This window comes from Ammospiza nelsoni, chromosome 13 (genome assembly GCF_027579445.1).
Source record: "Ammospiza nelsoni isolate bAmmNel1 chromosome 13, bAmmNel1.pri, whole genome shotgun sequence".
NCBI classification, from domain to species: domain Eukaryota; kingdom Metazoa; phylum Chordata; class Aves; order Passeriformes; family Passerellidae; genus Ammospiza; species Ammospiza nelsoni.
Window position 1 is genome coordinate 18,148,498 of NC_080645.1, and position 22,594 is coordinate 18,171,091.

Consider the following 22,594-nt stretch of genomic DNA (forward strand, 5'->3'; position numbering starts at 1 on the left):
TCTTATTTCCCTCTGTTCAATTCCATTCTCTAAAAGGGAAAATACTATTGAGATATGTAAAGCATGATGTTAGGTGGAAACTAAACAGAAATACACCAAAGCAAAAATGCTTTCTAAAGGTGCTGTGTTTGTAGAGGTGCTTGCTCAATATGTGTGATGCAAAATGGGGATGCTTTGTGAAGAAATCATCCTTGTAAAGCCATTGGTTCTGGTCATCAGACTCTATCCAATGCTTTAGTGATGATGCTGCTGATCTATTTGGGAAGTTGGCTGGCTCTCAAGGCAGAGTCTCTTCTCAAAGGCTGTTTCACAGTGAAAATATGCTCAGTGCAGCCGAGTGCATGAATGAAAAAGCCTCTGGTACCTTCTAGTCTGGCAAAATGCAGCACAAAACTCAACTTACTCTGTCTTTTCTGCTGTCCCAGGTAAGAAATGTGTGGTTTTTTTCCTTGCTTTCTTTCATCTTACTGCTTTTGTGCATTTGGATTTGAAAGTATTTGTAATTCAGCTCTGATTTCTGAGTAATTATACATTTCTTGAATTACTGTTTAAAGATGCAGGATCTCTGCTCTGAGGCAGTTGCTAGGAATGCAGGATCTCATAGTCCCCTGATTTACAATTACAACCAATTTGCCGTGTGATATATAGCATTTTTTTGTTTCCCTTCAGGAAGGGTGGCGGGGGGGAATCTTTCAAGTGTCTCGGTTGCAGCTGCAGCGGCAATATTTTCTGTCATATCAAATGCTGCAACTTTGATTTGCCTCTTTTTCTCTGTGCCTTGTGCTGGGTAGTAGGTTTATAGACTGTTACAGGCACCTCACGTTATTTATTGCTTTTTTTTTAAAAAAATAAAAGAATTAGAGGGGGGGAATATGGAGGAAAAATAAAATCAGACCTTCCAAAAGGCTCCCTTCGCCGTACTCTCCTGATAGATGTGCAACACTCCGGCAGTGACTTGCTGTGTAGCCTTTCTCTTATTAAATGTAATAGATCCCCCTCTGCCAGAAAGGAGAGGAAAAAACACCCAGCCTTAAAAACACGGAGCTGCCGGAGCCCCGCTGCTGCTGCCTGTCAAAGCACAGGGACTCGCTGGGCTTTCACTTCTCAGCTGGTCACTCTCTTTTCCCCTCGCCGCTGTCACAGGGCTCACTCTTGGGCAGCTCAGAGCAGGGCTGGAAATCCTTTGTTGTTGTCCAGCTTCAGTGCATTCTCCCTCCTTTTGTCTCGGGGGCTCTGTAAACTTGCGTTTAGTGTCAGTGGGCTGAGATCCTCTGCACCGAGCAGGGATGAAAGTTAATTCCTTTTTGAATCGAGTGGGTTTGTTAACCCTTGGAGGGTTGGTGGGGTTTAGTGTCAAACAAGTGCTTGGGACACTGAGCTTGACCCCCTGTGTTTGTGTAACTGCGACCTCCAGCAGGCATTTGGTCTGCTAATCCCAAACAGGGCAGTAAGGAGACAAACGGTGAGGGATCACCACTGGGAGAGCTTTATTGCTAGAGCAGCTGCACCGAGTGTGAGGAGGAGGAGGCAGTAGGGTGATCCACAAGGTTAGGGCACTCAGGTCCTGGTTTAACCTGCTCGGGAGTCAGGGCAGGGACCTGGGTGGTCGGAGCTGTGGGACAGCAGGAGGCTCCGCGGCTGGGTTGGGAGTGAGCAAGCACAAAGGCATTTGGGTGGGTTCGGGATACCAGCCCTGCTCCGAGGAGTGGAACAAATGAAAGCAGCTGCCTGGGGCCATGGGTTTGGTGCCGAGCAGCGTGTGCTGGTGCCACATGGAGAGTTCCTGGCAGGGCCACTCTGCCAGCCAGGGCTGGGCTCCCTGGCACCATCCGAGGGCAGGCTCTGGCTCTGCTGGGACTGGCTCAGCTGCTGCCCAGGGAGGGCTGAGCTCTGCCCTGTGGGCTGGGGAAACCCAGAGGGCTCCTGGGGACAAGAAGTTGTCACAAGTGGGCTGAGATCCAGCCTGGGCTGGCAGGGGGAGGCAATGCTCAGGGAGCAGAGGGGAGAGAGAGGGCGCAGGCAGTGGAAGGGTAACCTGTGGATGTACTGAACTGGTGCTCTCCTCTTGGCTTTGAGACCTCCCATCTGCTTTGCTTGGCTTTCTCTCTGTTTTGAGGTTTTTTTTTTTTTGTTGTGCTTCTCCAATATACCACTGAATTAATCAGCTTGAGTTTGGATTTTCTTTAGTGGTCGCTTGTAAGAAAGCAGAATGTGTATGATACAAGAGGGTGGACTTCTTGGGTCTATGAAACATAGCTGGCATTTTTTTAACAGTAATGATTACTTAAAATGTGATAGGTGCAGACACCTGATTCTGAAAACACCCTCTGCTCTTTATTGATGATTTTCAGTGATACTTCAGAGTTTCTCCCCAGGCTGGGCTGAGATGAGTACTGCAGGGTTGAGCTTGTGGTGCTTTACCCTTACTTCCAGCTTAATTGCTCAAATTGCCCTCTGCCTCCTTTCTCAGCTTGTACAGCTCTATCTGGCCATGTCTCTCTCCACCATGTGAGCTAGTGCATGTCCAAGTTCACTTTCCAGATCATGTCTAAGAGTTAATGAATTGGGGAATGAATCAGACTGTAATATGGAAGTGTATGTAATTCTGTCTGCAGGTCTAGGCTGTTGAGTATTGGCAGGTTAAAGCATGAATTGGAGTGGGTGCCATGCTAGGGAAAGAGATGGAATTTACTGAAACACTGTTTGGCTTTTCTCTTTGACACCCCACATACACAACTTCCATGTGACAGGAAAAGTAAACAGAAGAATGTGAGAAACAACATATTAAACAAATGCAGCCATCTGCTTGTGTGGTGGTTGTAACACATTTGGGGATCTTTTTCTGCACGTTTTCTTTTTTTCTCCCTTAGGAGTAGCAAGAATGTCTCATATGATGCCATGCTAGTGGAACCAGAAAGGGACCAAGTTTGATGGAATCCTTTCTAAGCAGGTGCAATCTAGTAATCTTTCTGTGGAGGCAGAAGATAGTGATAACTTAGTTTCAAAGTAATGATAGCAAAGTTTGCAGTGTAGAGAAAAAAGTTTGAGGAAATTCTTTTATGTCAATAGGAACATGGACTGTAAAAGGCTTATTTTTAATGAAAAGCCCATTTATAAATTTAGTAACTTGGTTTTCGTGTTTTCTTGGTCTGCCTCTAATTCAACTGTGTTTTTAAAGTACAAAAACTTTGCCTTTTGAGGCTTTAAAAGGATAAAAATGGGGAAGCACTTTTTCATATCAAAGCAGCTCATTAAGTATGTATGTAAAAACTGAGGTAAACAGGTGAGCAATAAATTAATTTTTCCTTTTGCAAAGATTTAGTCTACACTACTACCAACTGTTCTATTTTCACCAAGAGGAAAACTGAGCATTAGCTGGAATAAATGAAAGAGATGTTTCAAGTAATCTTTAATTCAGATTCACCTTTAAAGCTCCAAAGCATAACTATAATATACAGCTTTATTGATCTGAAGCTGACAATAAAAAGTAAATGTACTCTGGTAGCTTATGCAGTTCACTATACAGGGTACAGTAAACAGTAAATGCATACTCTGATCTGATAGAATTACAAATCTGTGTGTTTTATATTTTCCCCAAAGGGTATTTTCTAAAACCTATATACAAAATATTTGTTTTAAGACAAAAGTTGTTCACAGGCTTCCCTTATTGTGTTATGCATTTCATGCAGAGAGATGACTCAAAATTTGTAAGTAAGGCTTACAGAGTGAGGAAAAAGTCCCATATTTTTTATAATTTTAACAATAACTGTCACGTTTCACTGGGTTGCAACCAAGTAAATTGGAAAAATGTGTAGATTTTACAAGCTTGTCATTAGAGTGAATAGAGAAAATTAGTCCTCAAACTCTTCCCCCTAATGCAGAGCTCACACTGCTGCATTTTTAAGCTTTCATTTGTTCAAATTTCTCCAGAAGAGGGCTCCATGCACAGCTTGAAAGGCGGCACCCAGGTATTGAAAGCAAAAGGAATTTAACAGCTTCAGGAAAAAAGACAAGTCTTGCTCACAGAAGTGTGTTGATAGAACATTGCAGATTGTGCTCAAATTCTGACCAAGTATCTCCCTGTTCTGTCATGTTGGTCTTGTTATTTGAGAGTTCTAGAGAAGTCCTGTGGTTATTTTGCCATATCAAAGTTGTAAAAATACTTTAAAAATGTTAGAGAAACTCAATTGTCAATTACTCTGTATAATTATTTCTACTGATGAGCACTTTGTGAGCAGGCTGATGTTTGCTCCCCACAGTTTCAGGCCATCATTTTTGGCTATGCAATCAAAACCCATCTTCCAGTTGCTTATCTCATTCACAAGATGGTGTCTCCCAAAACACAGAGCCATTCCAGCAGTTGTGCTGTCCTATTTCTCAAATATTACCTTGGAGGGAAGGTTGGCACTGGTGAATTACAATGGCTTTTGGCTACAGCTCTAACCTCTAAAAATGTCCTTACACAGGACCTGACCACAGCCCTGACTGCTAAGCAAGGGGGGTTTGTTATAGAAGACAAAAAGGTTTTCTTAGCACATGTAATATTTGTGCTGTGATCCACTGGGATTATTGACTTGACTTTTAGTGACTTGGCAGCTAAGAAATGGGTATTCCTAAAAGCTGTCTCAGTGGAGCAGGTTCTATGAGAACCACTTAGATGGCAACAGTGGTGCCCCTTCAAGGAGTTGTGAAGTTCTGGCTTCTTTTTCTTCCTGTTTGCTGCAAGATAAGCAGGTTCTTCCCATTCTATCAATATGTAAAAGCAAGGCAGATAACAGAGCTCTGTGTTCCACTCTTGCAGCATCACTGCTGGAGCTGCATCTCCAATCTTCAGCTGCTGGGTTGCACCAGTGTGCTGCATGTCAGGACTTTGGCCTCAGGTTTCAGAGTTCATGTGACAGCACAAACCTGTGGCAGCAGCTCTCTGGCCACAGAGAGCAACAGGCACAACTTTCTCAGGATTGGCCTGGGGAAGGCTGTGAGAAGATCAGAGAAAAGAATGAATAAACCATTATGACCTTAACTGGCTGCACCTGTTGTGAACAGGTGGAATGTGTTGTGGAGATTTGTTCACCAAAGGATGGTTTATGATTGGCCAGTGCTGATGGTGTTTGCATTGGAGGGCCCATTGGTTCCACCTGTGTTCTGGCTGTTTGTAAGGGGGATTGGTTTCTTAATAAGTGTAGTGTGGTAAAGTGATTAATCAGCCTTCTGAGAAGCATGGAGTCAACACTAATTATTACCTGGCTGGGAACCTGTGATAAAGCAAACCTTTCTGGAGGATGGAGGCTTCATTCAGGACTTTGAGTACAAAGGTCAGGTTAGCAGGGTTGTTTTTTTTTTTTTTTTTTTGTTTTATGGACAGTTACAGGGGCAGAATTCACTGTTTTAGTGTGAATCACTGGTGTTCCAGCCAGCAGGGGCAAGTGTTACAAGGGGGCCTCAGGTTCAGCTTTGCCATCTGGGAGAGGATTGTCCTGCTCTGCTCTCCACTGAGGTGGCCTCAGCTCGAGTGCTGAGGGCAGTTTTGGTCACCACAATATAACAAAGGTATTAAACTCTTAGAGTGTCCAAAGCAGGGCAATGAAGATTGTGAGGGGCCTTGAGGGGAAGTGGTGTGAGGAGTGTCTGGGGGCACTTCTCTTCATCTGGAGAAGAGGAGACTGAGGGGAGACCTCACTGCAGTCACAACTTCATTGTGAGAAGAGGAGGAGCAGGCACTGATTTCTGCTCTGTGTGACCAGTGCAGGACACCAGGGAATGGCCTGAAGTTGTGTCATGGGAGGTTTGGATTTGATATTGGGAAAAGTTTTTCACCCAGAGTATGCAATCGTCTCCCCAGGGCAGTGGGTTGCACCACTGAGCCTGAGAGAGCTCAAGAAGAGTTTGGGCAATGCTCTTGGGCACATGGGGTGACTCTGGAGGATGGTCCTGTGCAGGGCTGGGAGTTGGACTCGATAACCCTTGTGAGTCCCTTCCAATTCCACATATTCTGTGATTCTAACTAGAGGTTCATCTGTGCAGGCAAGAAGACAAATCTGCAATGTCCACTGGGGAGGAGAAGCAGAATGAGAGGCATTTATCATCCTTAGGAGACTAAGTGGGCTATTGCATTTCCCAGCTAACTCTGGATGATATTAGTGGGTTCTTGATCATGGCCATATGGTTGCACTGTGCCCTGTCCTGATCACCAGATGGAAGGGACCAGCCCAGAGGGGAGGCTGTGTTTTTCTGTCACTTCATGTGTCCTGCAGCTAACACAATGTTAGTGTACACAAATTAGGAGGATATTAAATGCCAAAGAGGAGAGAAAAATAAGACTTGCTTTATTAGCCACTGTTTCATTACTTGGAGGTCTTGGAAATTTTCCCACTACTGCTTTTTAATTTTTTTTTTTTTTTTTTTGGTGTGTGTGATGTAGACTGTATTCTCTGTCAAATGGAAGAATTTAATTCTTTGAAAGCCTTACTGTTTCATATGAAGGGAACTCATTCTGCTCCTATCTTATCCAATATTCTACTGTTTTGCACCATTAATTTTCTTGGCTAGAGGAAAAAAAGAAGGATTTTAAGATTTGGTTCGATGGAGCTGGTTAGAACAGTTCTATGAACAGACTAAAATACATATGAGGTATTAAGAGTGGGGTGAATCTCTTCAGCACACAGCAGTTTTCAGTATCTCTAACCACTTGGAAAAGCTGATTAAGGTGTTTAAATAACTTCTGATATCTCTGAATGTCCATGTATGGATGTCTAATTTGGTATCTTTAGGGGCCTTGTTCTTAGGAAACTGAACATCCATCTTCAAGCTTTTGAAATGTCTCAAAATTAGACACCCTTACACAGTTTCCTGAAATTAATAAGATTTTATTACCTAGCATTCCTTAGACTCCATTTTAGAAAGGTTTTACTTCCAAAATATTAATTTAAATAGATAAAAATACCTAGCAAACCACTAATAATAGCTATTTATTTTGGTCTAAATTATTTAATTCTCTTGCTGTGAACAACTAATACTTAATTCCTTACTAGTAATGGCAATGTATATATTTCTAAAAGTTAATATTAAATTCCCAGGGACTTTGCAGCCTGGTATGTAATGAAGAACAAATAATTCTTGTGTGTATGAAGTCTGTGTTAACAGTGCAGACAGCAAGTGTGTTTCTAAAAGTTTGCAGACTATTTAGGATTTTGAGTAATCATGGCAGATGGGCCTTGTGGAACTTGTGTGTAACAAGGACTCAAAATGCTTGAGACCTCAGGTACTAGGTCATTAAGGTGTCACAGTGCTGTAAATGTGGCTGTATGCAAAGAAATATTTATACCCAAAACTGGAATCCAGGACAGGAGTTGCTCACTTACAAACCTGTAAGCTCAGGTTACCTCAGCTGTTACTGTTTGGGTGTTTGTTACCCCTCTCCCTTCCCAGGGCTGGGTGTGAGAGCTCCTTCCCTGCTCCAAGGCAGGGCTGACAAACTTGGCTGGACACAGCTGAGGGAGTCCTGATTCCTGCATTAATGGCTGGCTGCCACATGGGCAGGAACACAGCTGTGGCTCACGTAGAAAGAGCGTGGATAACTGCTTATATTGCTTCAAATCAATAAAAGCATTGACACGTTGAGTTTTGTTCAAACTGCCACGGAGCAAAAAACCCCAAACGTGTTACAAAGCACTTATCATGCTGATAATTGGCTCATCTACTTTATAGACACTCAATCTCCTTCTTTTCATCTTCTTGGCATAACTTGGAGTTGGGCTTCTGTACAAGTTGTCAGTAAAGAGTCCTGGAGTCAAACGCAGGGGATTTTGAACCTGTAAGTGTAAAACAAAAGCTGGCAGTTGTCCATGGGGTCACTGTATAAAGGGAATTATCTCAGCTGCCTGAAATAGGAGGATGATCCACAGCTTGTAGAGACAGCATAAAAGGATAGAGGCAGGGGAGTATGTTGTAAAATTTCCCTTTCCTTAGCCTGTTACAGTGTTCTTGTGTATAGTTGCAATTTCAGCAGGAGGTAACTGCTTGGGAGAAGAGAAAACCCCAGAAATGGTTTTCCCCAGGATCTGGCATTTTCCCATAGACAAACCTTCTTGCTTTGCGTTCCTCTGCTGCCAAATAAGGTGTATTTATACACTTCTCTTGAGACAGCCCAGTGCTGTCCCTGAGGAGCTGCGTTTTATCAGACAACAAACAGCTATAACAAAATGTGAGAACTGAACATAGCACTGCTCTAGAGTTGACAAAGCAGGAAATCCAGAGCATCTGGTACTTTGCTCCTGAGTGAAAGGAGATGGATTTAGGCCTTAGAATTGGATGGGCATTTCCTTCCCCATCAAACCCATTGTTTCAGAGCTCTGTCAGAGGAAGCTGAGCAGCTCCAACTGTGCTTTCAGCAAGAATGGATATCTCAGCTGCGGGTTTGAGTTGATCTGTACAGTTAAATAACCAGCCAAATTAAAGGTGTTCAGCTTGACCTTCTGCCAAGATAACTGGTCTTGCAAGTGCCAGGAAGTCTTGGTTATAATCCAGGTGAATTGCAAAATGAAATCCCTGTGGGTAAAGACAAATGGGAATGATATGAAATAGAACAATACATAAAATTCTGTCTTGGTTTTTGGGTATATTGTTTAGCTTGTTACCTGAAGGTTGTATTTTGTGCCAGGCAAAGTGAATTTATTGTTTTCTAAAATGTTTGTTTTCATAATTCATGATCAGATTGAACTAAGTGGACTCTGAACTCTATAAATCGTGATTTATGGATATTGATATTCCTGTCAATTTATGAATACACAGCTCTGACTTGAACACTAAACTAGTCAGGTGCATATTTGATAATCTCTCCTTAATAATGGATCATAAAATGGTTTGAGTTGGCAGGACCTTAAAGAGCATCTCATTCCAGCCATTCTGCCATGGGCAAGGACACCTTCCACTAGACCAATTGCTCCCAGCCCTGTCCAGCCTGACCTTGAGCACTCTCAATCCATTCTCTGTCTTGGACTTGGGCTTCTGGACCTGATTCTGTGTGGAATGTGGCAATATCATTGCAAGAGGCATTGTTTAGGGAACAAAGCTGTAGGGATGGTCAGGAAAGCCTGAAGTAAAGGGAGCATACTGTCTTGCACCCATATTCCCTGCTTTTTGGGAATGGATAAACCATCTAGTTTTGAAATTACTGTTTTCTTCTAATGTTTTAAGCAACAATGTCTTATTTAAAAATAATAAACAAGAATGCAATATCCAGTGTTAAATGTCACCAATGGTTTTCCTGAATTGTTGATCTCTGCAGTTTGGTTATCAATGCAGAAATTTGGTGCTTTGTGTGGTGAGAGTATCGATTATTGTAATCTGAAAAAAAAGCAGCTGATAAGTTCACATACTATGTGTTACCAGGAAGTAAGATAAGGATGCTGGGGATAAATAATGAAATTTTCTGGAAATTACTTCTGGTCTTGCACATCTCTCAACTTCACTTGTGTGTGTTTGCCATAGCAAAGCATTACTGCTCACACCAACACAGGAGCAAGTCTCCAGAGGATGTGGATTGATTGCATTGCCCTCCTTTTGTTATCTGGGTGAAGGATGGGTGGTGTCAGTGCCACGTGCATTCCTGCTGTGCATGTACCAGGATGCTTACACAGCTTCTATTGCTGTGATGGCTGAGCACCTTACCAACAGTAATGAATTTATCCTTGCTTCCCTAAAATAACTGCTCGGTTACGACAGGAGCATTATTCTGAAATGGGAGACAGCCTCCAACATCTGCCTGTTTCAATGACTTGAGGTCTGTTATCTTAGGTGAGTAATGATGTCACCTGCTGTCACTTGGGCTGCTGGTGTTGATTCAGTGGTGGCACTTCATTCCACTCCAGAAAGATTAATTCTGATTGGAGGGAGCCCAGAATAAATTCAGTTTCTAGGCCAATCAGAAGGTGGTGTTTCCAGTAGTATTTTAATAATCCAGCTCAACTTTTGAGAATGTAATTAGTTATGATTTGCCAAGGAACTGCATATCTCCATACTTGCACAGAGAGGAAACTAATAAGATAAAATATAATCATAGCTGCACAGAGCTCTTTAGGCATAAGGAAATGGAGAATGCTTGCTCATAGCTGCTGCTTGTGAGGGCTGCTGGCACAGTGACCAGGTGGAGCAGAGGAGGAGGATGAGGCTGGCACTCCAGGCATTTCAGACCACAGCAGTTTGGGGTAGAAAATGGGGTCAGGTAATGCACAACCAACTTGGGTAGGGCAGAGGTTCTGCATCTTGCCATTGCAACAGGCGACAGTCTCAGAATACTTCTGCCATCTGCTCACTGACAGGGGTTCCTGTCTTCCTTCCTTTCCTCAGTTTGGAGGAGGCAGAGCTGCCAAAACCTTGGGCTGCTCTGGCAGGAGGTGAGCTGCTGGTTGTGGCTGTTTTCCCCCCCCCCCCAGGTTTAGCTGCTGGAAGTGAGATGTTGCCAATGTAAAGTGTCACTGTTAGAGAGATGCACCCAAATGTTTGAATTCCTGGGAGCACTAGGTAGGCACCATTTGTTGCAGGCCCAAAACATGAGACTCTGGCTTTCAACAGTCCCCACAAATCCACAAAGTCTTATTTTTCAGAAGAGCTGCTTCTTCCTGTGTGTTTGTCTCTCTGAAATGAGGATTTAGTCTTGCACTTGCTTCCCAATTAATAGAATTTTCAAAGTTTTTCCTCCTTCAGGATTCAAAGGCACACAAGCACAGAACCTGTTTCTTGCTGTGCATGGGAGCTAAACATTGATTATGGGGTGGGGGAAGGCGTTTGTGTAAAACAAACTGACTTGCTTGGCTGCAATAACTTGTGTTGAACCTGAACTGAATTGTTTCTCCAACTTGTTCTTGACTTCTGATTTCTGCATGCTGTGTGTTTGTGGAGTCTAGCTGGGATACGTAGGAATAAAAAGCCATCGTGCACAGCATGAATGGTTCTCTCTGCCTTACCTCCAGGCTGACTGGAAGCATCAGCATTCCTGTGATTTCCTTGTTCAAATTGCTTTTTTCTCTTTTCTCCTCCATCTGGTTAAAATAATTCAGATTGTCTGAGTGCTTTCAGTTTTTCTACTCAAACTTTCCTCCAGAACCCCTAGTGTTGGGGGAAAGGGTGAATAATTTTTATTGCTATGAATAATTTTTACTACTGTGGTTTAACTTAGATGAGGTTCAGCAGGCTCTGCTGGAAAATCCATCCCTGTTTGTGGTGCTTAAAGATGTTTTTATTTGGTGATAGAAGAGGATGGAGGTTTTCTTGCACTATGAAGAGAACCAGACACACTTAAGGAGTTGTTTTCCTTCAACATTTCACATGGGTCATGTTTTCACTGGGTAATCTGAAGTTTCCCCAGAGTTAGTGCAGTGTTCTAACCTTTGGCTCATGTGGTAGGGAACTCAAAATTTTGTAATGTCAGTACTTGTGCTTTTCCTGGTATGTTCATATCACCCTATTCCTTTCTCCCTTAGTTCTTTTCATGTGGAAAAGAGAATTTCATTTATCCTCCCCAATAATGGTGTTAGGTTGGTGATGTCCTGGAGTCAGAAGTGCTGGGGTAGTAATTTGTTAATAAACATGCTGACATAGCTGCTGAATTTCTTCTCCTTTTCCCTGGTTGACTGAGGAGTACAAGAAAGAAGAGCAAACCTTAAAGCATAAAAATGGAAAGGAAAGCAAAACAAAGGGAAAAAGAAAAAATGGTATTCAATGCTCTGTCACTTTGCAGCTGTTAGGATTTGGAAAGCAGCCTTTTGTGTTTATGATGCAGTCAACAGATGTATACAGGAATGGAGCACAGTCTGATTTTGCCTGATTTCCACATCTCCATTTGCACAGCCTTGCCTCAGAGCTTAGGCTGACACCCATATCCAGAGCTCTTGCTCATATCTCCATCTGAAGTTGTTGGCACCAGGAAATGGTGATGCTGTTTTATCCATGTTTGTGTATATCAACATGCTGGTTTATGAGAGGCAGGAAATTTAATCCTTTGTAAAACTCTTTATCCATTTCCAGCATTCATTAGCTGCCACAGAACTCTCCTCTCTTACATTTCATATTTTGGTGGAGCTTTATTATCCTGATGGACAACATTTATCCCCACTGCTTTGACGTTGTATTCATTAAATCCATTCTACTGATTCTTTGGCAAGCTTGTTATCACACAGATGAAATAAATGTAGAATTTCCCGCCCTCTAATTGACTAATTGGATGGGGAAGGAATGGGAGTGGAAAGAACAGAAGACAACTGGGTATAAATTATGAGGCCAAAGCAGCCTTCATTGCAGGACAGCACTTTGCAATTTCTTTTGGAGCTGTTTGCATGTCACTTCTTTAATTGTCTGAAGCTGGATTATGTGGATCAGGAAGGTGACTTGCCACATGCTCCCTGTGTGACACCAGCAGGATTTTAACTGTTTACTGATGGATGTATGTCCCAAAGAAAATGGGAAATAGGAAAGGGTCAGAGAATCTCAGAGGGGAAGTACAACTCTGTTATGGTTTTCTAGCAATAAATATGACGTAAGGCAGCTACCAGGAACAACTGGGTGATGTCTTGCTGAAAAGGGGCAACTCCTAGGAAAGAGAAATGCTCCAAAGTTTTGTCAGACATTATGTGACTTCCCCTCTCCTACCGCTTTTCCTAATATAATTTCACAGATTTATCCATTTCTCTTATTTTTCTGACAACTCTTGGAGGCTAGCTAAAGAGCAAGAGATTAAAAGGAAGAGAACCTGGCTTCAGGCACATTTCCAAACTAGCTGTTGATTTTCTGCAGGTCCTTCAAATAGAAACAATCCTCCCCTGACAACTGAGCATACAATTCATGTACAATGGATCTGCTTCTGACATTGTATTTCTGGGGCGTTTGTACCACTCGTGATTCATCTGGCAGTGCTTGAGTTTAAGCACTGATAAAGGCAACACAGCAGAGTGCAAATACATTTGACCTTTCAAAACATTGAATAGAAAACAAAAATAGGAAAAATAGTTACTTTGCAGTTTTTCCTTGTACATGTGTAATGACTGCAAGCAGAGCAGCATTCTGATTCCTGCCTTGGGAGCACAGAGGCCTCCAGGCCTGAGCGCCACTGTTGCTCCTCCTGTTCCACTGTGTGTGAGTTAGTCTGGTATTGATGTAGAGGTGCAGGTCAACTTTGATTTCCCCAGGTCAGGGATTGGCCTCATGTCTGCTGCAGCCAAAAATCTTTACTGTCTGGCATGCTATGTTTGTGTAATTGGCACTCTGGTCTTGACTGACTTGCCCGGTGGGCAGGTGTCTGTATTCCAAGTGTAAAGTTTCCCTGGAAGTGCCACTTTAAATCAGCAGCACTGACACAGAACTAAGGCTGGGGCACCTGTGGGGAGTTCCTGCCAAACTCCTCAGCCAGCTGCAGCCATAGCTTGGATGCACACACCTCATATCTGTGGTGTGAGCTGCTTTCAAAAGGGAAAGACTCCATTGGTGCTCTGTGGTGTCGGGGTTCAGTCTCACTGGATCTCTCCTGGAGGGGCAGGGCATGGAAACAGAACTGTGGTGGGGGCACATCAGCCTTGTGCCACTCCCCATGGCATCCCTGCTCCTGGGGAGGGTGTGCAGCTCTGAGCAATGCTCCAAACATCGTGGGAACTGAAGATCCTCCCTTCTGTTCCTTGTAAAACTGTGGTTGATTTGTGAGAACATTCCTTTGCTTTACAAGCAGAGGAGGGATGTGCAATCCAACTGTCCCAGCCTAAAGAGATGTACAGGGTGTGCAGAATTGTGTGCCAGGTTCTGGGTCAGGGGTAGGTTTTAAATGAGGTGACCAGGTTAAACTTTCATCTTGAACCTCTTTGGGGAAGGGAAGGAAGACTATGCAGCACCTGGGTAGGGCTCTGATCTGGCATTGCCACAGCTGTTTTTGATATTTCTAAAACTATGTTCCAGTAACTGCAGTAGAATTTGGATGGTTTTTTGGTCTGAAGCTTCTTAGCTATTAATGATAGTCCATCTTTAATTTATTTGTACTACCCTGCTGCCTGTCATATGCTGGTCAAGTCTTGTGCAGCAGAGAGAAACATTTTTTCCTTATTCCACTTTCTTATTTCTTGGTTCATTGTGTAGTCACCTCCTGTGGCTGTGTTTACATGAATTTCACTGACAACAGATCTTGAGGAATCTGCCTAAGTAATAATCAATTTTTCTTTTAAATTGCCTCTTTTTCCATATTTTTATGTGAATGGATAAAATATCTGATCAGCTTCCTTAGCACCTGTAATGAAAGCTCTCTCTGGTTCTGTTCAGTGCTACTGGCAAGGCTTTATGCTGAAACAAGGCTGCTGGACTGGGAGAGTTATACAATTTGTGCATTTAAAAAGAGAGGTAGAAAAGGAAGGGATAAACTGATATTCTGCCTTAAGTAATTCTCTGCTGTAAAATATGTAACTAGTCACTGGATAATCAGCACTAGTGAATTGAAATTGAAATTTGTCTTTTTCAGATAAAGCTCTAACAGCTCCCTTCAAAGTTGTGCTCTTTTCTGCATACTTTTGGGACTACATTTCTGGCCTTTTGGCCAAAGCATCACATTTGTGTAACAGCCCAGCTTTGGCTGGGAAAAAAACAGGGCAGTGAGTGTACTCAAAGTTGTGACTTTGAGTGTCCTTAGTTTGAAGTGGGTTTTTTTGAGCTTTGGTTTTCTCCTAGCCCAGCAAACTCTGTGTGGACTTTGATCTTATTTCTGTGTTTTAGCTTCTTTTTTCAGACAGCTGCTTCACTAAGAATCTGAACTGTAAAGCATTGCCTTTTCCCATTCTACCAACCATATGCATCAGGCTGGCCTTTGGCTTGAATGCCAAGTTTGGTGTCAACCCTGCCCCATTAGCAAAGATCACATAAATCATAGTGACAAGGTTTCCAGGCTGCTGTGGCTGGGGGCAGGCTGGCACTGTGTCTGAGAGACAGAAGTGATTTCTGATCTCTGTCAGCACTGAGGGCCAGGCTCCAGCAGGGCTGCTCCTTGCTCCATCCCTTGCCCTGTTTCCATGTGGGTGCCCTCCCTTGGGCTGTGCCTTTGCTGTTCTTGGGTCAGAGCCCACCCCTGGCACCAGGGAAGGGCTGCTGCTCCTGCTGGGGATAACTTCACTCGGAGCTTCAGCACTTGGAGCCTCAATTCTCTCTTAACAGCCTCATCCTTGTTGAGCATCTTGATTTCAAGTGTCTGTTGAAGCACTGTAAACAGATTTCCTTCAGCTCTGCAGCACTACATGCTGTGTTGCAATACATTCTGTCTACTTTAGAGCTGTTAGTGATTCATTAGTTTGCTGTTCCAGAAACCAATTCCAAAGGGATCACTCATCTCCCTAGAGCAGTGAGGGTATTTTCAGGCTGGCTACACAGAGCTGTGGCAGTTTTTTTGAGACTTGCCTGCTTCAAATCATGTGGCAGTGATACAGGCAGCGGCTGCCAGTTCAATGGAGGATTGCACACAGATTCCATGGGTGGGAACTTGCAATATTCTTAGACACAGCTAATAATAGCTCCTCTTGACTCCTGAAATGTCACAGTGGTCTGGTGGGTAACTGCACTTTGGAAACCATTAACTTGGTTTGTTTTTTTGGGTTTTTTTTGCCACTAAGAGTAGTCCCTGACATGCTCAATGCTGCATTATGCTTGTAACAGAGAAAAGTATATTGGAAATCAAGAACCTTAATCCATCTGTCTGTGCATTGACCTGTGTCAAGATCTCAGAATTGCAGCTTCAGTCTGGGGGCCCAGGACTGTGTCCTCTCTGAGCTTTTCCTGTCCAGAGATTCCTAAGCTGTAATGAGCATGCCTCTGGAAGGGACTTGGAAACATAACAGTGAGAAATCTCTGGTGTACTAAAGAAAAAAAGGTTTTATAACATAAAGCAGTAACTCAGCTTTCTTTAAAGGGGTCAGCTGCTGCCTGACAGACTGTCCTGCAGTCAGGTCTCCAGGGTTTTTGGAGTTTCTGAGGATATCTTTGCCCTAGAACTGGTTTTTCTGATGGAGAAAAATAACTCTGCTTTTCACAGAACTTCCAAAGTTTTCAAATTTTTTATGAACCAAGAGAAAACAGAAAGTAATAATAATAAAATCTCTAAATGTTCTGTGGAATTAAGTTAATGCTCTTTCTTACATTAGCTGTTTATTTCTTTTTGCTGTCTAGTGCACCCAGCAAGGAACCAGCAGTAAATCTCCAGCTGCAGGATTTACTGTAAGATTTTTATGGACTGCTGGAGACCAGGCAGGGATTTTCACATGTTGGCTGCAGTGGCAGAAACTGATACGTACACCACTATGAAGACTAAATTCTTAGTCAAAAGGTGCCAGCATTTAGAAGAGTCAGAAGTTGAGCAGTAAGCTTTTGTTAGATGATAACTGAAATCCTAGTTCTGAGCAGGTGAGCTGAGTTTTAGGAGATGTTGGACTCTTGCTGTCTGCTGGGGTTTGGATTAACTGGGGCACCTGCTCCTTGCAAGTGCAGAGCTGCATGGGAATTGCACAGAGCCTCCATTGCAATGGAGGATAATGCAAATGTGGGGACAGACAGACGGCCTGTGTTCCAAGTGACTCTTCTCAGTTGTGTTTTCCAGCTGTTTATTACAGTTACAAACACCTGGATGTGTTTTTCAAGGCAGAATTGCATTACTGGGGACCAGGATTAACAGGATGTAATGAAGGGACCTCAATTCCTGCATGCTACTGTATTTCTGATTTTATTTTGCTGACTTCTTACAGCATTTTGAGGATAGGAACTCTTAAGAGCAAAAAAAATCAAGTTGAAATCAAAGGAGGAGCTTGTGAAAAATCCTGTAGGAAGACTTTATCAATTAGGCTTTTTTTGCAGTCACAGCTGAGGATTCCCAAATCACCCATCAGTACACATTGACCCTGGTAGTGAGAACCCAGAGGAACGTGGCTTGTGGGGGATCTTGGAAAAGAGTCTTGTACTCAATCTGTTTATTTGAACTAATTACTTTAATTATAGTAATTAATTTGTACCTTAATGAGCAATCCATCCCTCTATTTGTGCAGTGCTGCCAGTCCTCATCTTAGATATGTTGCAGGCTTTTGTGCCAGTGAAGATGTATTTTCAGAGCACTTGGAGAATTGTGGTTCACAGAATGACTTCACCTGAAGGGGAGTTCTTGTTCAATAATTTGAAATACATCATCAGCATCAATGCTTTACTTCAAGAAAAATAAGGTTAGAGTCAATGGGGTTTAAGAATATTATCCTCTTTTCCCAAGGTTTCTTTTCTTTTCCAGAAGTACTCTGTCATTTTCTTTGCTTTGCAACTTAAATTAACTTGCTTGTGAGCATTTAAAGCAAATTTTGTGCTTACAAATCTGAGAATAAAAGCAGAAAATATTTATCTCACAGTAAGCTTTTATTCCTCTTGCAATATTGTACCTTCTCCCCTCTACCCTCTAAATCATGACAGTCAGGCACTGGAAAACATATTTTCTATGAGGATCCATTTGAGTCCTGGCAGATGGATAATGGGTTACTCTCAGCTGCTCTTTGCCATTGCTGGATAAACCCCATCCTGCACTGACTCACAAAAGTCATCAGGCTTCATTTCAACTTCATCCTCTGGCATCCTGATAGGCACTGGGGAATTCAGACATGAAATTGCTGGTATTCCTAGAGCAGCAATGTCTGGAACACGTGCCAGTTGCTGGATCTGTGTTTCTGTTTAAACTTGCTGAAAGAATTGGGTTCCCATTGTCTCCATGTGCTGTCTGCAGTTTGCTGTGATCAGAGAAAGGAGTGGAGGTGCTGTGCTAGGAATGCTCCTCTCCTTCTGCATGAGAGAACAAATTACTGCAGGTTTCCCCTTCATGGAATAATGTGTTCATCTTCCTACTTCAGGGCAGCCAGCAGCTCTTTGTGAGATATTGGTGCAGGCACCGGCTGCTCCTTGGGTGGCTGCAAGTGCCACATTTGTCACTCTTGCCAGTGTTTGTGGCTTTGCTCTGAGCTGGTCTGAGGAGGGGAGCACTGAGACCTGCCCAAACTTCCCACATGGCCAAGTTGGTGATTTCCTTTCTATGTGTAACATCTGTGCTGCACAAAAATAAGATGTGACAATCCTTCATGTCCCTGGTGAAGTGCTGGCTTGAAGTCCTACACAAAACAACTGGCAGCTGACTGCTGCAAATGGATTTTTTTTTCTTTATAACACAATTAATTCAAACTAGAGGTTAAACCTAATAGCTAAGAGTGAGTTGTTTGAATAATAATTGATCAGATTGCTGTAAGTGAAACATTTGGTAAGAAAACAATGATAGCCAGTATGAGCGCTACAATTTAAATACAAAATTGCATTATGACATTCACATGTATATAAGTTCTGTCCTAGCACTTTTTTCTTAGACTTTTGTAGGGGTAATGCAGCATTTGAGTGACAAGATCTTGAAAAGAAATGCTTGCTTTTTAAAGTTTTTCATCATTTTGACATTACACTTGAGAGCAGTAATTGTGGTGTTGTTTCTAAAGTCCGAGAGGTTTATCTGTCAAGTATTAATAAGAGATAAACATTTTGTTTGTTTTCTGCATTTAATATATAGTGGTATTAACAGAAGATAGAAATCAGATTTTCTTTCTCTGATGAGTCCTTAAATTCATTTTAGCTGGGATGAGGTAAACAACACTATGATTTGAAAGAGGATAAACCTCCCTGAGCTATTAGGGAACTTGTATATGCCTGAATGTCCTTGCTATTATCATAACTTTAATCATTGTAAGCTGCAAACCCATTCAAAGTATTATCTAAGCCTGACAACATCCTCAGTGTTAGTACAATGCATTAGAAAAAAAGCCTTTTGTGCAATCTCTGTCTCAAGGACAAGCCACCTAATTAACAGACCAGCCTGAAACACACACTGATGTGTTTGTCTTTATTAAGACATAATGAATTGCAGAACTCAAAGTTGTTTTTTTGAGTCAGAATGATCTGAGGGAAGCATTTCATGGCAGAGAGTGGGAAAATGTGAAGGCATGAAGTACCACAGTGAGGAGAATGTTAAGTATATCCATGTTGTGTGTCTCCATATATATGTGAAAATGTGGGACTAGATTTAGGATCCTACACACAATCTAGGGCAGGCAAAAGCCTGTGTTTTGCTCAGCTACAATGATTTTTTTTTTTTTATCCCTAAAGTTAATACTTGGTTTGTAACTCATTATTGTTTTGAATTGTGTTCTTGCCTTAAGATTGAAGCTTCTGAACTTTAGATATTCAGCTCAAGTTTCTTTGATTGAGTCTGAGATATTCATATAAAATCCAGCCAGAGCCCAGTCTGACTCTTGCTCTCAGGTTTTGAACCTGTGTGTATTTTTGAACACACTCAAACTCACATCAGTGGTATGAAAGCAGGTGCTCAAATCGGCTGTTTTGAAGAGCAAAGACTGAGTATTTTTACTTCAAAGTAACCTGGTCCAGCTGTGCACTACACTCATGGGTTTATGCTTGCTAAATTCTTACAATGGGAGCAGTGACAAAGCAACAGCAGCTGCAAACCAGAAGTGTGCATGGAGTATTTTGAAGGACTGATCTATTAGAAGAATTTCAAATAAAAATTTGCCAGGTTTGATGGATTTTTGAAATATCTGGTTGTTATCCTCAAGAGCTTCATTCAGGACCATGTGGATCCTTCCTTCCTGTGTGGTTTTGGCAGGCTGGATCTGACAGTTTTTAACCACAAGTGCTTCCCTGCCTAAACATGCAGCTTCACAGAAGGGTTTCTTTGGACAAGCGTAATTCATATGCATTATATCCACAAGGATTTGGGCCTCTATCAACCCAATAGGAATTGTCCGTTTTAAAATTCTGGAAATAGTTGCTCACAAGAGAATACTGATGTGATATTTAAAAAGAGCCTTAAAGCAAGTGTCAAAATATGATCAGACCTTAGAGATACATCAGGTATAACTATATGCAGGGCAACTTAGAGCAAACCACAAAATGGTGTTTTTATTTTCCCCTGTGGTGTGATGTTATAGCAGAGGATGGTGTGTGGAGCAGAAAATGGAATGTGTTTCCTTTTTTTTCCCTCCTGCTTTTAAGTACAGTGACGTGTCCTAATTTAGACCTAATTTTCATTCCTGTAACATTGCTTGTAATAATGCCTAAAGTCCTCAGAATTAATTTGACTGGAAAAATTCCAGAAGGACTTTCAATTTTTCTCATTAAAAACATTATAGATGTCTTAATTAGGCACTGTTATTAATGGTAATATTACTCAATTTAGAACTACACACTTAAGATGTGGTTACCTCTGGTGTGATTAGTCAGAGAAGCTCTGCTATGCAAGGTTGCACACTAGAATTCCTAACAGTTAAATATTTGGAGCCAGATGCTCAGCTGTGTAAATTGTGTGGCTACTGTGGCCTCAGTGGAGCTAGACTAGTGTGCATTAACTGGGGATTTGCTATCTAAAGCTATAAACAATCGTTTCTGGCTCATCTCCCTCACTATTTTCTTTTTCTTTCTTGTATTTATCTTATTTTTGTCTCCATGGTAGAATAAGCTGATGAAGTAACACATTCCCATGTTCCTGCTCCAGGATAGGCTGTTTAAGTACTTAAAACTTAACTAAAGCCAGTCTACACTTTGTATTTCTCTTCCCCTCTGTTGTCCCGGGGGGATTTTCCTGACTTAAGTGAACCTGCTCCTGATTTAGAACACAGTTCAAGGACCTTTTCCCTGTACCTCCCACTCTAATGGGATCTGTTACAGGCTCCAGGTTGTGGCAATTTCCTCTGCTTGGTGAGGACCTGCTGCTGCTACATGTGAGGGGAAAATTAGGTGGAATGTTTTATTTGCTTGCCCAGACACAGGTTTGCACAAACTTTTAAAGTACTCTGCAGACCAGTTAGTGTGGTATTTTCCTGTTGGAAGATTTAAAAGAGCTATTTAGGTTTATTGTATTTGTGCCTGGCTCTGTTAGCACAGAGGAACCCATGGCAGTGTTCAGGTCTGTAATTATTGGGGCTCCTGTTTGATGTTTGTGATTGGGGATGGGAAAGGTTGAGCTGGACTTTGATTTCCATCAGGTTGTAAGATTTTGTTTAAAAAGTCACCCCCTACACCCCTTAAAATCACACAGCAAATGTGCTAATTTTTAAAGTTTATTTGCAGAGTGAGGTGTAAATTAAATTGAATATAACACACCAAATCTTGCCTGTTCTGTTGCTCAGCAGTCTCAGGGTTTATATCCCAGGTGTTTCCAATGTGTAAATTCTTACCTAGGCTGTGTAAGAGCTCACTTGGGTGGCAGAAAAAGCTGCTCTTTGTGTGAACTGTGTGAAAGCCAGATCTGTGTCATCCTGCAGGTAGTTCAAGCACAAAATGAACAATCATCACAGGTTCAGGTGGACAGATGTGCACAGGGCTGTTAGAGGCATCTGGATACAGAATTGGTGTATGGGATAGTACTGAAACTTCAAAATGCTGCAGACATTTGCATCTGTTCACTGATGTATATAATGACGAGTTATTTGGGGTAGTGGGGTGTGAAGCTTAAGAGGAGCTTAATGATTTTTTCCTTTAATAAATCATTTGACTACAGAAGTGTCATCTTTTATTAGCTTGCAATTTTGTAAAGTTAAGATTGAGCATAATGTTGCATATAATTCTAAAGCATCTGGTACCAATATCTAGTAGCAGCTGTTTAGTACCTGAAATATAAACAAAACATGATTTTATCCATAGCTGTTATAGTTAATTTTCCTGGAAGTTTTGGAGTAGATGCACTATGCAATAGATCTGTTCAGGAGAAAGAGTGAAAATTAGGATATTGTTCAAAACCTGAGCAAATAGGACAGGTCTGCATAAAATGTTGACTAGGAAAACGGCTGTGTTTCTAAAAAGAATTTGTTTTCTATTGAAATGAAGGAAAAAACTTTAGAAGAAATCCTAAAATGACTGATAGCCCTTAACTACATTATCTTTCTAGTGAAGTGCATCCCATTAAAATTTATGATCTGTTATAATTGTGTTCATATTGTTTCTTTTTTTCCAATCCTTCTTCCTCTGAGGAAAGTTACCCAGTGCTTTGACTGTGGTGATATACTTAGAGCTCTATTCCTGGTGCTTGAACATTAAAAGGAAAAAAAAAAAAAAACAAACTGAAAATGAGGTGACAGCAGCTCACTTGCTGTTTTCCCTGTCTGGTTGTGTCTTGGCACCCTCAGGAAGTGTGGGGGCTGCATTGTGACACGGAGCAGAGAGCAGGAGAGCAGAGGGGGCTGCATTGTGACACGGAGCAGAGAGCAGGAGAGCAGAGGGGGCTGCATTGTGACACGGAGCAGAGAGCAGAGGGGGCTGCATGGTGACACGGACCACAGAGCAGGCAGAGCAGAGGAGCCTTTGGGCTGCTGCAGTTTGAGCTGCACCTGTGATCCCTCCCCTGGGCTCACTCTGCAGTGTCACATTGCAGAGTTTCTCCCTCTGTCCCAGGGCATCCATCAGATGGGATTGTTCTTTGAGGAGATGATGCTGCACCTGCTGAGGCTCCCCTTGACCCTGGGAACTCAGCTTGGTTTTCTGACATGCTGTGGATGAGCAAAAC

General features: G+C 42.2%; 1 protein-coding gene across 2 annotated transcripts in view; it reads left to right on the plus strand.

Annotated features, from left to right (window-relative positions):
• The first annotated feature begins 286 nt into the window (after positions 1-286).
• Positions 287-22,594, plus strand: part of CDH13 (cadherin 13) — a 442,261-nt gene continuing 419,953 nt past the window's right edge. For both annotated transcript variants that reach the window (XM_059481271.1, XM_059481270.1), the window contains exon 1: positions 287-425. In XM_059481271.1, coding sequence (XP_059337254.1) covers positions 381-425 — 45 coding nt within the window. In that variant the 5' untranslated portion in view covers positions 287-380. The remainder of the gene's footprint in view (positions 426-22,594) is intronic.